Source organism: Scylla paramamosain, chromosome 15 (assembly GCF_035594125.1).
Source record: "Scylla paramamosain isolate STU-SP2022 chromosome 15, ASM3559412v1, whole genome shotgun sequence".
Taxonomy (NCBI): domain Eukaryota; kingdom Metazoa; phylum Arthropoda; class Malacostraca; order Decapoda; family Portunidae; genus Scylla; species Scylla paramamosain.
In genome coordinates this window covers 18,073,512-18,089,624 of record NC_087165.1, presented here as the reverse complement: position 1 = coordinate 18,089,624, position 16,113 = coordinate 18,073,512, and the positions used below count along the sequence as shown (strand labels likewise).

The 16,113-nt window shown below is 37.8% G+C and overlaps 1 protein-coding gene across 2 annotated transcripts in view; it reads right to left on the bottom strand.

Moving 5' to 3' along the window:
• LOC135107555 (zwei Ig domain protein zig-8-like) overlaps positions 1 to 16,113 on the bottom strand; it is an 81,750-nt gene that overhangs the window by 24,987 nt on the left and 40,650 nt on the right. For both annotated transcript variants that reach the window (XM_064017556.1, XM_064017555.1), the window contains one exon: positions 11,709 to 11,881. In XM_064017556.1, the coding sequence (XP_063873626.1) occupies positions 11,709 to 11,858 (150 nt within the window). In that variant the 5' untranslated portion in view covers positions 11,859 to 11,881. The remainder of the gene's footprint in view (positions 1 to 11,708; positions 11,882 to 16,113) is intronic.

The following is a 16,113-nucleotide window of genomic DNA, read 5'->3' as shown; positions in this document are numbered from 1 at the left end:
TGGTGCATCCAATACTTCTTCTTTGTTTATCCTTTATTTTTTGGTAGTATTTTTCAGACGTTCACCGTGCATCAATACAAACGCTTGGTTCACAAATCCATTGTCATTTAAACGTCGTCATCCTCATAACACACAATACACTGTTGCTTGACTGATTTTATGTATTATTACTGTTCTGTCATAGTACACTCTTCCTAATGCACTTATTTTTTTTTTTTTTTAATAATTCCTTCACTTCTCTAATCATTACATACCTATGAAAGAAAACAGTTACTTCCTGGTTGGACTTTTTTATTCAGCTGACAAACAAAACACTTTATTCACTTTTCATTATTCCCTTTACCTACATTAGTTGATTTTTTCGTCCCTGAAATTATTCATGCACTATTCTACGTTTGCCTTTAAGATGCTTCCGTGAACACCCTCCCATTCCTGTTCTTGTCAGCTGCAGCCGGACACCACACTACCAGGTCCGCTGCATAACCCGTAATCATGATTCTGGGTAAAGGTGGTGTGCCATTCCTTTGAACCAACGTCGATCCTACCCACCTTACCCACCTGGATACCTAGGTTTCTGTTACTTAATGCCTCTTTATTGATTTTTTTTTCTTTATATTCTACTCGGCCTTCTCTCTGTGTTCTATATGCCAGCAATCCATTTTCTCTTTCCTTCTATTAATTCCTTCCTTCATTTTTTTTTTCCGCTTCTTCGTAATAGTTAAGCACATCCTGGTATATCCCTTTTAGTAAACTACTTTCGTCATATTCTTATTTCTTCTTTTCTTTTATTGGACGACTGCTTTAGAGATGATTTACATTACACACACACAAAAAAAAAAAAAAATGTAGGCACAAGACTGTAACACAAGAGCTCTGTCACCCTCTGCGTCAGGCCACCTCGTGCAAACATCTACGTGTATTCAGCCTTTTCACGCCCGGCAAACTCGTCTCCTTTTTCCTCCATGCGCGCTTCACCAACGAGTCCGCTGAATCATTATTAAAATGTAGCTCCCGTCATGATACTTTTTTTTCTTTTCTTTTTTTTTTTTTAAGATATTCGTGAGCCTGTCGTTTCTCTATGTGAGTGAGGATGTGTGGTGCGTGGGAGGTGTAGAAATGAGGGGTGATGGTGGTGGTGATGGGAGTGATGGATGGTGATGACTTGTGGTGAGCTGTGGGAAGTGAAGGGTGGTGACGTGCTGATAATTTTATTGGTGAGTGATGGGGTGAGGGACGGTGGTGGTGGAATGTCACTAATGATTGCGAGTGAGTTGATGATGGGAGGGAGTAATAGGTGATTATGAATGAATGCAGGGACGATGAGGTGATAGAAAGTAATATGGGATTGAGATGACAACAGCGCCTACAAACACACACACACACACACACACACACACACACACACACACACACACACACACACACACCAGAATTTTTGTAACAGCTGTGGATTTCTGTGTTTCCTTTGATAAGTTAAGTCTGGCAGAAAACACCAAGACTCACTGTGTTTTCTGAGGCACATTACGTCGAGGCTGTCCCTCAAAAACATGTCTTTGTGGTTTATACTTCACTGAGGATTATCGCGCAGTCATGTCCCATTCCAGGTTTAATGTAAAAAAAATAAAAGTAAAAATGGACTTTTCCAGAATGAGGTCACGAGTGGAGCGACTGGCAACTTTTATAATTCAATAACACTTTTTTTCTTTTCTTTTTTCTTTATTTTTTAACTAAAGCTCAGCGCCAAAAGGAAGGAAACGAAAGGAAAATAGAGGGAAAAAAAAAGTGAAATTCACGCTCCATTGCGTATTAAGCGCTTGGGTACCTGCTTTGATTGCAACTGTGAAATTAAATGACATAGATAATGACCTAGTCGCATTACTTAACAGTAGATATAATTGTTGCAATCTCGTAATATCACCGTGGTGCGCGACCACGATCACAGTTATCATTACTAATCGATGCACTGTAACCGTGTTAGCACCATGCACAGCTCTTCACTCGCCTTTGTTCAGTAAATTGCACACTTTAATTATACATGAAGGTGATTAATGTTCATCAAAATAGTCCTACTAAAAAAACATAAGCTTTCCGTTGTTGGGTCGCTGACTGCCAGCCAACGCTTCAGGATTTTCATTTCTGTCACGGCAGGCAATGTGCTCACCCCGCCTTTTTTTTAATGTTTCTTTTGTGTATTAGTGCACACATTGGTTAAAGCACAAGCGATTATGAGCTTTTACTTTCGGCCTGCTTAGCCAGTAGAAAACAACCACATCAATGCCAGCAACATTACATAGTTTCTACATTTGTTAGGCTTCGAGTCGTCGGTAGTGTCACTAGCACTCATATCCCTTTATAATGTTGCCTCTTCTTACCTTTAATTAAGGACTCTCGTTCTCTTCGTATACCAGACATGCATTTCTTAAACCAAAATATCTAAGAATATTCATCTAATTTCCTGAATATATTATTATTATTATTGTTATTATTATTATTATTTTTATTATTATTATTATTATTATTATTATTATTATTATTATTATTATTATTGTTGTTGTTGTTGTTGTTGTTGTTGTTGTTGTTGTTGTTGTTGTTGTTGTTGTTAACGAAAGAAAATAATACTCAAAAGTGCGTTGACATTTCAAAATTAAATGGAGACGAAACAACAGGAGAATGAAAAAGAAAAAAAAAATGCAGAAAGACGAAATGAAGAAAATAGAAATAGCCAGCACCCGACGCAGCTGTTTTACAACACAAGATGAGAAGAGAAAGTAGGCCCAAAGAGAACGAAAACAGACAGGACGCAGGTCACCACAACAGGAAAAACCTATAAACACGAGATGTCGTGGACGAGGGGACCCCGATACCAAGGACTGTGAATGACACACCCCGATATTGTACCCAAGTCTAAGGAGAAAGAAAAACATATGCCAAAACAGAAGAGGACAATCAATCAACAAAGTAGAGGAAAACGAGGTAGTCCACGAGAACATACCAGAACCTTCACCTCTTTCTCTGCCCTTATCTGCAACCCTGCCCTTATTCCCTGATTGAGCAGTGTTTCTGCTTATCGGTGGGTCATGCTTATGGGTGGATCTCGTGCATGGATCGCAGATATTGTATAAGTAAAATGTGAAATCCATATAAATTTTTACCATAACAGATGGATAATTTTTGAGGGAAAACAGGCTCTTAAATAGAGTATATTATGTAAGAGATGAAATAGGAGACGGAGAGACAAGAGGTTTCCGCGATTCCAGACCAGAGAGCCTGAGGCGAGATGGACAGTCACATATTGTTCCTCGTAAGTGGAACATTAAAGGCGTGTGATCCAGCGTAAATAATTAATTAGCTCGAGGGAGTAAAAAGGAGGGATGATTGTGGGATGTCTAATGTTATCATGATGTTTAGATTAAAAGATGTTGTATATATATATATATATATATATATATATATATATATATATATATATATATATATATATATATATATATATATATATATATATATATATATATATATATATATATATATATATATATATATATATATATATATATATATATATATATATATATATATATATATATATATATATATATATATATATATATATTTCATATAGCTATTCATCCCACGTTTACCATGGCCATCCAGTCCTTTCTCCACCTCTCAAGGGAATTTCACACCCACCTCCAGTCCTTAGAGATAACACCTGCATACATATGTTCGTCTTCCTTCCTGGTCATTTCTCCTCTACCTCAATGGAATTTCACACCCACTTCCTGTCCTTAGGGATAACACCTGTTTTTGTCTCCCATCTGTACCTCTCAAGGGAATTTCACACCCACTTCCAGTCCTTAGGGATAATTATCTGCGATCTACTTAGCTCAGATAAATACAGCCTTCATGTATAGTTCATTCACAGTCAGAGACAGTCAGTCAATCACCTAGTCACAAGCAGTCAGTCTTGGTCTTTCACTTAGTTCTGCTCAATCACAGTCAGCCATGAAATACGCTGCTCAGTTATAAATCATATTTCAGAGAGAGAGAGGGTACAATCAATCGTCACGTTACAATTTCGTATCGAATCCAGTGTGTGCAAACTATCTATCTGTTATTAAATCAAGAACTCTCATCATCGTGACTTTTACTTGCACACTTATCAACATATCAACTAACTACCCACGACCTCCAAGCTTCCAGAATCACTGTCTCAGTCAGGTCCTCCACGCTACCAACACTCCAGGCATCCTCATCGACTGGGCAAGTAACAAGCATCACCAATCATCAACTCCAGAATAACAGATGTCGCAAATCAACTCAGAAACACTGATGAGCAACAAAGCTAGATACTGGGTGGCATAACCTCATCGATACAGTGATAGCAACTATCATCGATACATTTACTTGTTGTGTATAATTTAGTGACATGAATATTAAGTATTGAATTGCTATGACATGAAATATCAGTTACTGTTGTGAACAAATTCATCGTAAAGTAATGGACGAGAAGCTTAATGTAAATACCAGGAGACTATTATTGTACTTAATTTCAGTCAAATAAATTTAAAATATTACCACCACTTAAACAATGGAACTAATCAGTCGTACAAAGTTGCAAGTGCAGCAAAAGTTAATTAGATCGTTGTACGCTCAGTAATATACATTCGCCTCCAGTCTCTTCCTCCATCACCTCTTAAGCGCTCCACGATTTAGGTTCGCCACCCACATCCTCACTCATTCGGTGTTCTAATATCTGCGACCTGCATCCCTCAAATTGGGCTAATGGGATTCATCCATTTGTACCTGTGTTTCCCTTTCCCCTTACGAGACTATTTCATCATCTTATTGATAAAATACTCGTATAACATGTTTGAGATCCACTGGTTAAAGAGAAAAATGCATAGGATTTTGTTTAAACTGTTTATTGCTGCGCTAAAATTCACCAAGTTAACTTGTTCTTGCTTCGATGCTCACTCGCAACGCGTGGCTCATTATCACAGTGTCGTAAGGCGATATTCAACCACGCTTTTTTTTATTTATTTATTTATTTTTTTTTTTTTGTCGAAACTCTTAACAATTAAGTAAAGAACCAAAAGAGACTACTTAGGAGTAGACAAATACATCAAATTTCACTCCTGCTACATGTAGAGACTGACTTCAGAGATCTATATATTATGGAGAACATCGTGATCGGCAGTGCCTCTGAAATTCAATTTATGTATTGTACGTGATCATCAAGGTGAACCTTGCAAACAATTATGCACTCGCTTTCATTTATTTTTAAATAGTTTGGAACAAGATCAAGAAAATAAAATAAGAAAAGGGTAGAAACATTATTCAAACTACCAACACTGAACGTGACTGGTATACGATTACCATTTTATTCGTGCTCTCGTTTCAAAAAGAAGGGTCAGTGTCTGCACATTTAGACTAATGTTCAACAGTATGCTCCGGTTATAACTTGTTTTCAAAGTTAAGTGTTGAATATTGTAAACGTAAAGCATAGCCTGTTCCTCAAATTGTTTAATAAATTAGCCTCTAAAAATTTGTAAACATAACCTATTGTTCAAAATTAGACTGTGAGTATTTAAAACCATAGTTTATTCCTCAGAAAACTCCATCTATCATGCTGTAGTTCTCCTGGCGACGGTGTGTGTTTGATTATTGATCACGCCTCTTTTCTCGATGCTGGAGATGCCACTTGACTCGTTAGGAGAGTCTGAGTACTACTTTGAGATCCTCCTAGGCAGTCATCCTTACATCACTCTCTGTCAAGACTCTTTTGATCAGGTCTTCTTGCTCCGCATATGATAGATAAAATCCCACAATTTTCGAGTAAGGACGCTCCCAATTGTCTTTCCCCGGATCCTGCATGGCATTATGATTTATTTCTGTGCTGCCGTGGGGCTTTCCTGGCATTGGACTTTTGTCGATCATTGCCAATAAAGGTGACGTAGTGGTTTACGTTGCACTTTATCGTTAAATAATGTTTTTATCTATTTATTTATTTACTTATTTATTATTTATTTATTTACTTTATTTAGAACCAGCGGCAACTCTCTCCGCCATCAAAAACACTCACTCCTTTCAGCCACAAATCTTTCAGATATTTATTTTGGTTATTCTAAGCTGTAAGTTTGGGCACATTTTTTTTTCTTTTCTTTTTTTTTTTTTTTTTTTTTGCGGGGGGGCGGGGGCTCCTGGGCACCTTCCACTCAAAGTAAGTAAGCCAGATAAGGTACCAGAGCTGCCTTTTCCTTGCGTTCCATCCTGTCCTCTCCTATTTACGTTCCTATCCCCTGCAATTCGCTCCGCCATTCATGCTGTATGAAGGGGAAGAGTAGATGGACGCGGTGGCCACAGCTGAAATAAGAGGCCACTCTCGGGGCTGTGCAACCTTGGTCAGCTGTTTACGAGAGGACGCCAAGATGAAGTAGTGATGATTCGTCCCCAAACGAAGTCATACACATCTTGCCTTCATACTTCACTTATTACCGTAGATTTTCTTTTCTGCTTTATATACTAATAGTTTCCTGGTTCTCTCTCTCTCTCTCTCTCTCTCTCTCTCTCTCTCTCTCTCTCTCTCTCTCTCTCTCTCTCTCTCTCTCTCTCTCTCTCTCTCTCTCTCTCTCTCTCTCTCTCTCTCGCTCGCTCTATTAACGAAATCCCCATTGATATTGTTTAACATGTTAAAAATTTGGGTGGCTCAGTTCAATACTATGATTAAATATTCCGTCAGTTGTGTACGTGGCTTCTGTTATTGAAGCTAGTAGATTAAAGTACCTAATGTAACGAAAAATATGTGCAAATGACAGCGGGTTGTGCAACTCGCTTGGCACAGTGGCCGCCCGACTTCAGTTACACTCAGTCACCCAATTTCAAGTACTCTATAGGAGAACAAAACCATTATCATTACGCCATATGCTACATGTATTACGGCAGCATATTCGCACATTAGTGAAGGATAATGATCTTATTTGTTGGAGTCCTTTGGAGCTCAATACAGTTTTAACAGTCTTCGGTGGGGTATCGCTTCTCTTTCGTTGTAAGGACTCTCACTTTTTCATTTTGAGTCTGTTTTATGAATATACAAAATAATGTAAATATGTGTGCTTTGTGCATTAGCGTAGCGTCTCTTCCTTTAAACTAAAATGGTAACAGATAATACATCCTTTTTGAATTGGACATAAGTGTTTATTGTATGTTTTTTTTTTTTTTTTTGTATTCCATCGCACCCCATTGAGTTATTTCAGGAAAGTATAAGAATCTAACTGCAATAGTGTGTTTATATATTTGTAAAATGTTTTTTTTTTTCTTTATGGTTAGGTAAACATTTCGTGTATTTTTTTTTTTTTTTTCATGTAGTGCAGGCTTTGTCTTCTTCTCTTTCCACCTTCGCCTAATTTGAAGCTGAACTTCCTTCCACCTTTCCATTGCTTCCACATAAAAATAACGTCATGATAACATAAACCATTATAAAAGCTGGCAAACTGCCGTTTAATGCACGTCATTACAGCAAGGAAAAATATCCATCTGCCATCTCCAGGTCGGTCTCAGCCGCGTGACATCAACACCTAATGGGGCACTTATGCACACGCCATCCAGAGGCGAGCTTTTTTACGGAAACTTGATATCCACAATTCTAGTGAAGAAATATGCTAAGGAGAATGAAGAATGTAGCCTGGCGGGAGAAAAAATGTGAAATGAAAGTAACTATTTGCTTAGTCTTTTACAGGTTCTATTATGGACCACAAAAATTCTTTACAATTTTATACTAAACCTTACCCATCTATGATTATTGATAACCAATTACAGAATGACCTTTTGCATATCATGAACATTTTAAGTATAGCATTTTACAAGTATAGTCGTTCGACTTATTAATATCAGTGTTCTGCAGTGACGAAACTTACTTTTACTGTTTTGCCTCGTACAAAATTATTCTGGATTATAATAATAACATGATTTCGTGGTTATTGTACTCGACAATAAAAACTGTATTCATCCCAAACTGCACTGAGATTACACAAGTTACTCTTCCTCTTCCTTTCCTAACGATCTTTTAATGTCTGGCAGCAATTAGTGCCAACTAATTATTGTTTGTCCTTAATCAGATAAAAACCGTTCTTAATTGTGAATTTAATCTAGTTAAATGTTTTTCTTTCATAAATGCATTTGGAAGTTGCATGAACATTCGAAACACGCTTTAACATAATATTATTATACTAAACAGAAATCCACTGATCCTTAAATTTTACGTTGCTGAAACTCTTCCCCTCATGAATAATGAGTGACACTTATGTAATAGTTCTTTGTTAACTTTGCGCGGGTGTCGGAACAGTGAGTGGGAAGACATTGCCTCAGGCATCACATAACCCTCTGCTTCTCGCACAAACCATTTACATCCAATAAAGAAGATGAGCTATTTATCCAAACATCTAACTGGTGAACGCAGCACAAACCAAGCAGAACACAAACTGCTGATACCAGTGACAAAATTGTGGTTCAGTGATGCCGACTTCTGTCTGTCATTACATTGAGAGTCCAGCGGCAACCCAATTCTCAGGTACTCCGTGAACTGTATGCAAAATTTCGAAATACCATCGACCTTACCAGGGGCTTCCGAAACAGCCCGCGACAGAAATCTGCAGAAGTGGATGTCTTTTTTTTTTTTATGGATGTTATGAATGATGTATGAATGCAGGCTTGCAGCAGAATAACCCTTTCACTTCCTCTGTATATCGCAGGTGAAGATGCAGTGCCATAGTAATACTGCTGCTTAAAAAAAATTCAACAAAGAAGTAAACGCGATATCCTCATCACTTTATATTTTTCGTTACAAAGTGGCAAACGAAGTAGGCCCACTATCTGCTGTTGTTGTTTTATTGATTTTCTTTCAGGAGTTGACTTTACACTTTCAGAAAGTCATTGTGCCATGCTCTCTCTCTCTCTCTCTCTCTCTCTCTCTCTCTCTCTCTCTCTCTCTCTCTCTCTCGTTCATTATTTTTTTTTTATTAACTTAAGCCTCAGTGCCTATTGTGTCTAAGTCTAATGTTAAATATGCTGCCAGTTTTATGACCGCACCACCACCATGAAGTTATAACCTAACACTCCACCACCACGTTATCCAACTCCCTCAGCACTAAACATATCAGTTTCAGCTTAAGTACCACCCCAGTGAATGGATAGTCCATCGTCTTATCATACTCAAATTGTCTGAACAATCGTTAACATCAAACGAGATACTCGGCTAAAAAGGAAACGAGGAGAAGGCAAACACTTTATAAGGAGAGAGAGAGAGAGAGAGAGAGAGAGAGAGAGAGAGAGAGAGAGAGGAAAAAAAAGTCAATCAGAGTAATGATCGTGATCCTGGGGACGGTTTAATTAAATGCGGTGATAAATATGGACTTATTAGAACGAATGTAATGGAAGTACAGCAGTTAACAGGTTATAGAGAGTAAATGGCTTTAAAATTGTATTTTTGTGCTTGATAATTATTACGAGTGGTTACCTAAAGGACTTTGGATATCTGTTATTGTTATCACTAGCCATTTCTTACTTTTCAAGGAGATTGGCAAAGCGGAAGTGAAAAAAATGGGTAAAAGCTCTCACTCAACTTGCAGTTCTCCCCAAAAAATAGTTGGGAAACTGAGTTTTAGAGGAGAGGATATCTTGAAACCGCGATTTCATAACAGTTCAGATCTTAGGGAGGAGGAAAAAAATAAGTTGAGAGTTCCAGAATATACCATTCGCACTGCTCATTGTGGTTGAGACCATCAGTTGACATCAATGGCGGTAACACCCTCGATATGTGTTGGTCCACGTCATCGTGTGGAGAACACAGAATGTAGTGGTGAAGACTAATCATTGAAGGACTCTGCAGTTTAGAGAATATTATGGTACTCTCCCAAGTTAAGATCTCCAGATGCTTTGTAACATAGTAAAAACACCAGAGGTCAGCTGTTAACCAGATTATAGAGATAAGTGTCTACAGAATAAAGGAGCTCGAGGAGGAAGGAAATAGAAGTGGAGAACTTAACGATCTCGGACGAAAAGGAAAGATAAAGATTAAAGTCAGGGAAAGAAAACCAGATGAAAATCAGAGAAAGGAACACACCAGCGAACAACACTGATGAGCATCATCCCCTGGGACAATGATGATCTTAATGAGCCTGTCCTGACAGAAAGGATGTAAGAATCAGATCTCAAGATTTCCTCACCAAGAGCGGTGACTATTCTTAAAGCTACCAGAACAGAACGGGACTCGTGAGAACATCTTCTGCCATATAGGAGGACAAATATCATTAAGCTTGAAGTATATTATTGATCCTCGAACCTCGGAGTTGTTAGTTAAGATAAAAACAATATAGTCTAATGTTGGTCACAAAGAGCAATTAAAGCGCCACATGGTCCAAAACACGTTAAAAAGATTAGCTAAATTTTACTGTTTTCTTCTGTATCTCGTACCTTACAAATAGTTCAAGTAGATGCATTTATTTAATATTATTGTATAGCCATTCTTTATTACCATGTAGTAAGATAAATAATTATATCGACAAAACATGCAAATTATGTTCAACGCTGAATAATTAGATTGATTCAGACCACCGTAAATAAGTACAGAATATCCCATTAATTTAAATTAATGGGATATTCTGTACTTTAAATTTAAAAACCATTAAGTGTGATTTTAGATAAGCGAAATTTCATATTGGCTGAAAGCAATGCACGTTAACCCACACACCTGTAATGTCAGTTTTTCATCGAGATTCATATCTTCATTGAAAACTTTCAACGAATTTTCGTTTTGAGCTGCGTCATCCAATGCATACAGAGCAAGTGAAATGAATCACACTTATCATCACATCATTTCCCTCTTTGAACATTCAGTCTCCATACAGTATAATGAGCAGGTTCGAGTCAACATAATCTTCTCATGCATTTTCACTGACACTAGTACATTATCAATACTGCTTGGTGTCGCCCACGTGTACTATTAGTGCCTCCACATCCTATGCACTGTTCACGTTCTGATGTCCACATTTATCAAACCTTTAGCTGTGGTTTCAATATGCCCGCAATAATATGCATGTAGGAAAATGTACTTCGACAATATGAATGTTGAGAACTTTTCAGTACCTGTCGTGAATGTCATCCCATTAATGAAGGTGCAGTACCTTTTTCGACACACACACACACACACACACACACAGTTATTTATATATATATATATATATATATATATATATATATATATATATATATATATATATATATATATATATATATATATATATATATATATAAACTTGTAAATAAAACATATCTCTAATTCTACAATGAAGTAAGAGAGAGAGAGAGAGAGAGAGAGAGAGAGAGAGAGAGAGAGAGAGAGAGAGAGAGAGAGAGAGAGAGAGAGAGAGAGAGAGAGAGAGTTTACATAAGTGGAATGCAAAGGAAAAAATTGGAGTGGGATACGAATGAAAAACGTTCGTGGGACGCTGCGCATAATAAAATTGCTGGAAGGAATAATTCATGTGATGTAAGATTATGTTTTCATTTCTCCTAAAACATCCTGCTGACCATCTTATATCCAGATTCAGTTACGCCTGAATGTAGTATCTCATTCCATAATTGAAGGATCTCCCTGTAAATTGTTAATTATTTGTGAGACTACTAGTTACTCTTGCCATAATGAGACTCACCTGTTTGTTTGCCAGGTTGCGTACCTGGCAGTGGAGGTACGTGGTAGCTCCCACCTGGGCTGTGTGATTCACCACCGTAATGTTGTCAAGGGTGAAGGGCACCACCTGCAGCCCCTGTAGAAATCCAACGCCCTTCTCGGGGTCCCACATTCTCTGGGGATTTTCAGGCTTCTCTGTGAAAAGAAATTAATTTTATATGCATGTAACGCTCTCTCTCTCTCTCTCTCTCTCTCTCTCTCTCTCTCTCTCTCTCTCTCTCTCTCTCTCTCTCTCTCTCTCTCTCTCTCTCTCTCTCTCTCTCTCTCTCTCTCTCTCTCTCTCTCTCTCTCTCTCTCTCTCTCATGCGAGTCCTCATGTGAAAAAAAAAAACATTTACATAATACAAGAAGATAAAACAAACAAGATTTAAAAACAAACAAATGTAGCCTTCATATCTGCCGGTCGCACTTTATCTTCAAATTCCATTTTAATGGAGTCAGCAGGTAGTCCTTTACAAACCATTATCATATAATCTAAATAAGAGACATTCTAACCCTAGCATTCCAGCAAGGAAGGCACGTAATTAATAATTTGGTGAAATATCAAAGGCATATTTCATAATTTAATTTACCTCAAAAATATTATATTCTCGTATATCAAAATAACTCTTTAAATATTGCAGACAAGTTCTAAGTTTGCACTCGAGGCAGCAAAGTAAGAAAGGCGAGCTCGTGTCCGCGATGCAGTGGCAGCACAGCAGATGACCAAAGACTTTTAAAAAGACACTTGACTACGCCAGGTAAGCCCTCTGAAGTGCACGCACCCCACAACACACACACACACACACACACACACACACAGAAACACACACACACACAGAAACACACACACACACACACACACACACACACACACACACACACACACACACACAGAGAGAGAGAGAGAGAGAGAGAGAGAGAGAGAGAGAGAGAGAGAGAGAGAGAGAGAGAGAGAGAGAGAGAGACCGACTTCATCACTTTCACCACAATATGTCTAGAATTATTAACACAGACAGAGTTACATTTACGGAAACACACACACACACACACACACACACACACACACACACACACACACACACACACACACACACACACACACACACACACACACGATCGACCATTCGAATAACTATTTTCCTAGGAGCGTACGAACAAGGTACTTTTCTGGAATTGTGTAGCTTTACAGAGTTCTTTGTTATAATCGGAATCCTTTAGTTTGTTTGTGATACATTGTAATGCGGTACTTCCAGCTGTGTAATACGTGTAGCGACACACTCAGCACAACTTAGGGTACAATGGATGAGTTTTGATTGGTGAAAGTGTATAAAGAATTGTAAAAGAACTATGAATGTTATATCGATGTTAAATTCCTGAACTCCTTTGTCAAATTGCGGCGCCTAATGCAATCAGTCCGTCAATTTGTCGTGTGAGTGTTTAACAACACTATAATACATTATGGGACTTGTAGATTTATCATTTTAACAGGTTGCCTCAGAAGTGATGCCCTTAATCAAATGTCAACCTTGCACTGAACCTTCTCCTACGTTAGAGTACATCACTTAAATTCTACCCGGTGCACTAATGTCATATAAGATTACAGTAACTCACAAATTCTTCGTAAATGATGTATATCACGAGAGTACATGGGTGTTTTTTGTTTACCTTTCATTCAATTAAACCTAACCCGTGAAAAAAGAGTAGCTCATTAGAATTAACGTAATCCTTCAGTAAAATTTCTTTGAAGTTAGTGTCTATTTCACTTTTAGCTTTAATTCAGCGTTCCACATACTTCACCTTTTACCATCCTGGCTTCCATCTCTATGCTCAGTTTCAGCTTCAAAATCTAATACTAAATCATTAAAGTTCAGTTCTCTCCCCAGTGGGATCGTCAGTCACGGATGCAAGCCAGTGACAGTGACTAAGTGCGGTTGCGTTAGCTCTTAACCATGCCGCTCCTTTGATGTGTGGCTCTGGGAACAACAGGGTGGCGGGACGGCACCTGTCAAACAATAATCAATAACGTCAAGTCTTGGAGTTGAATCGGCTCTTAGAGGAAGGAACACTTGAGAATAGATTGAAGTTGATGCTAATAGGAATAGAGAAACAAAACTCCAGTATCGTAAGTAATATAAATCCAGACATTTTATAAAGTTTGATCCAACTTACTATCTTAAGCGAAACTTTATGGAACGTTAATGGAACTTTATTACCACCAGTTCTTTCTCTCTGTTAAAGAAAATAAATACGTTACCAAATTTTTTTTACATTTTAATTTGAAAGTATTTATTATACTAAATGAAAATTAAGCACTCGGGAATAAAACACTATCAGGCTGTGAACTTATATTAGGAAGTATTTAATTATTTTGTTAAATGCAAAATTTAATACTTGAGAGCTTCACGTTGAGGCTTGCATAACTCACAGTAGTAACTGGAAGCATACGAGAACGAAAGATCAAAGTGAAAAGATTTTTCTTTTCTTTGGTTTAATTTATTTTATTGTATTTTATTATTTTTTTACGTATCGGCATGGAACAAAAAAAAGTCCCGCTCGCAGTGCTGTTGTCTAAAAGATAAATGGATAGATAAACAGGAATAGAACCAAGAGAGATGGCCAATCTAATTTCTGAGCTATCTTGATACTCCTCTCGTGAAACCGTTCAAGTTGTGGGAAGATAGAAAAACAGCAACAGGAAGAAATTTCCACAGTTTACTAGGAAGGGATGAAAGAATTTAGATGCCTTTTACCTTTTACATTACGAGGATGGACAGAACAGGGATGAGAGGAAACTGAAAGTCTCATGCAGTAAGGCCGCAGGAGGGGGAAACGCATAGGGTTAACAGGTTCAGAAAAGCAGTTACCATGAAAATAACGGTAGTAAGATAGTAAGAGATACAAAATCAAGAGGATAATAGTCAGTGACAGAAAAAGCTGTTTTTTTTTTTTTTTTTTTATTCCACCTTGTTTAGCAGTGATGTGTGAGTTGAACCATCCCAAGTGTCGGAGCAGTACTCCATACAAGGATCGGTAAAACCCTTGAATAAATTAGCTGCTGAAAGGAGACGATACAAACTATCTTATGGTAGCTGTTTTTATCAAGAAAAGATATATGAAATTTCCTGTTGGATTTTTAGAGAAGAACAGGCTAACTAGTTTTTAGTGCAGAGGGGAAGGGGATAGCTGAGTATCTCTGGGGAAGACTGAATAGTTGTCTGATTAAGTTTGACGTCAAACACCTTTAAGAAGAGTCCATTGGATCATGTGTATGTGCGGCATGTTAAACGTTGAGACTGCCAGCTTGATGCAATGTGGGGAATAGTGTGGCCTGGACATCAAAGGTTCAAGTAAACACGAGGGTGAGACATGCAGAGTGCACCGATATGGGAGGTTATGGTGACGCAACGAGATCCATAAAGCAGTAACAACAAGTGAATGATCAAGTCTTCAACTCCATTATGTTTTTAGCCATTCCATAGTACCATATTGAAGACTCTCTCTCTCTCTCTCTCTCTCTCTCTCTCTCTCTCTCTCTCTCTCTCTCTCTCTCTCTCTCTCTCTCTCTCTCTCTCTCTCTCTCTCTCTCTCTCTCTCTCTCTCTCTCTCTCATCTCTCTCTCATCTCTCTGTACCGTCTGCTGAACTAGTTGACACGTAAAAAATAGATATATAAATAGTAGTGATTAAAATAGTGGAGCTTGCATGAACTAAAAAAACTAAAAAAAAGTAATGAAAAAAGCGTGGAATTGCATTGAATATTAACTCTGATACGCAGCACTACAGTAGAGCTCAAAAGTACTGGTGTTTCGCTTTATTCCCACACTGTTCTCATTTATTACTAATCATTGATGGAATGAGGATACCTAGGTTGGTGGAGACATGATGAAAAGTTAATCTTTATTAATGAAGGGTTGTATTTAGTTCACAAATAGTTAATTATGATGTACAGCACAATGGGACGATGATGCATAAATTGATGTTCTTCCAGCTTTTTTTTTTTTTTACGCTAATCATCAGTCACACATCGTAGTTTATTTATTTTTATTTTATTTTTTTTGCAGTATCATTTTCCGCTCACCATCCTGCTTTCCGATTACCATCCTTTGCGGGTGTTATTTATTTTTTTTAATTCATTAATCTCTCTCTCTCTCTCTCTCTCTCTCTCTCTCTCTCTCTCTCTCTCTCTCTCTCTCTCTCTCTCTCTCTCTCTCTCTCTCCGCCCTACTCATTACATTTTTTCTTTTTTTTTCATTAACTATAATTCATTAAATAATGACTACGCCCTCAAATGTTAATGCAAGACAGGCAGGCACGATCACAGAACTTCGTCCCTTACTCCATGACTACCCTCCAGGAAGCACGTTCATCGTACTGAAGATGCATAAA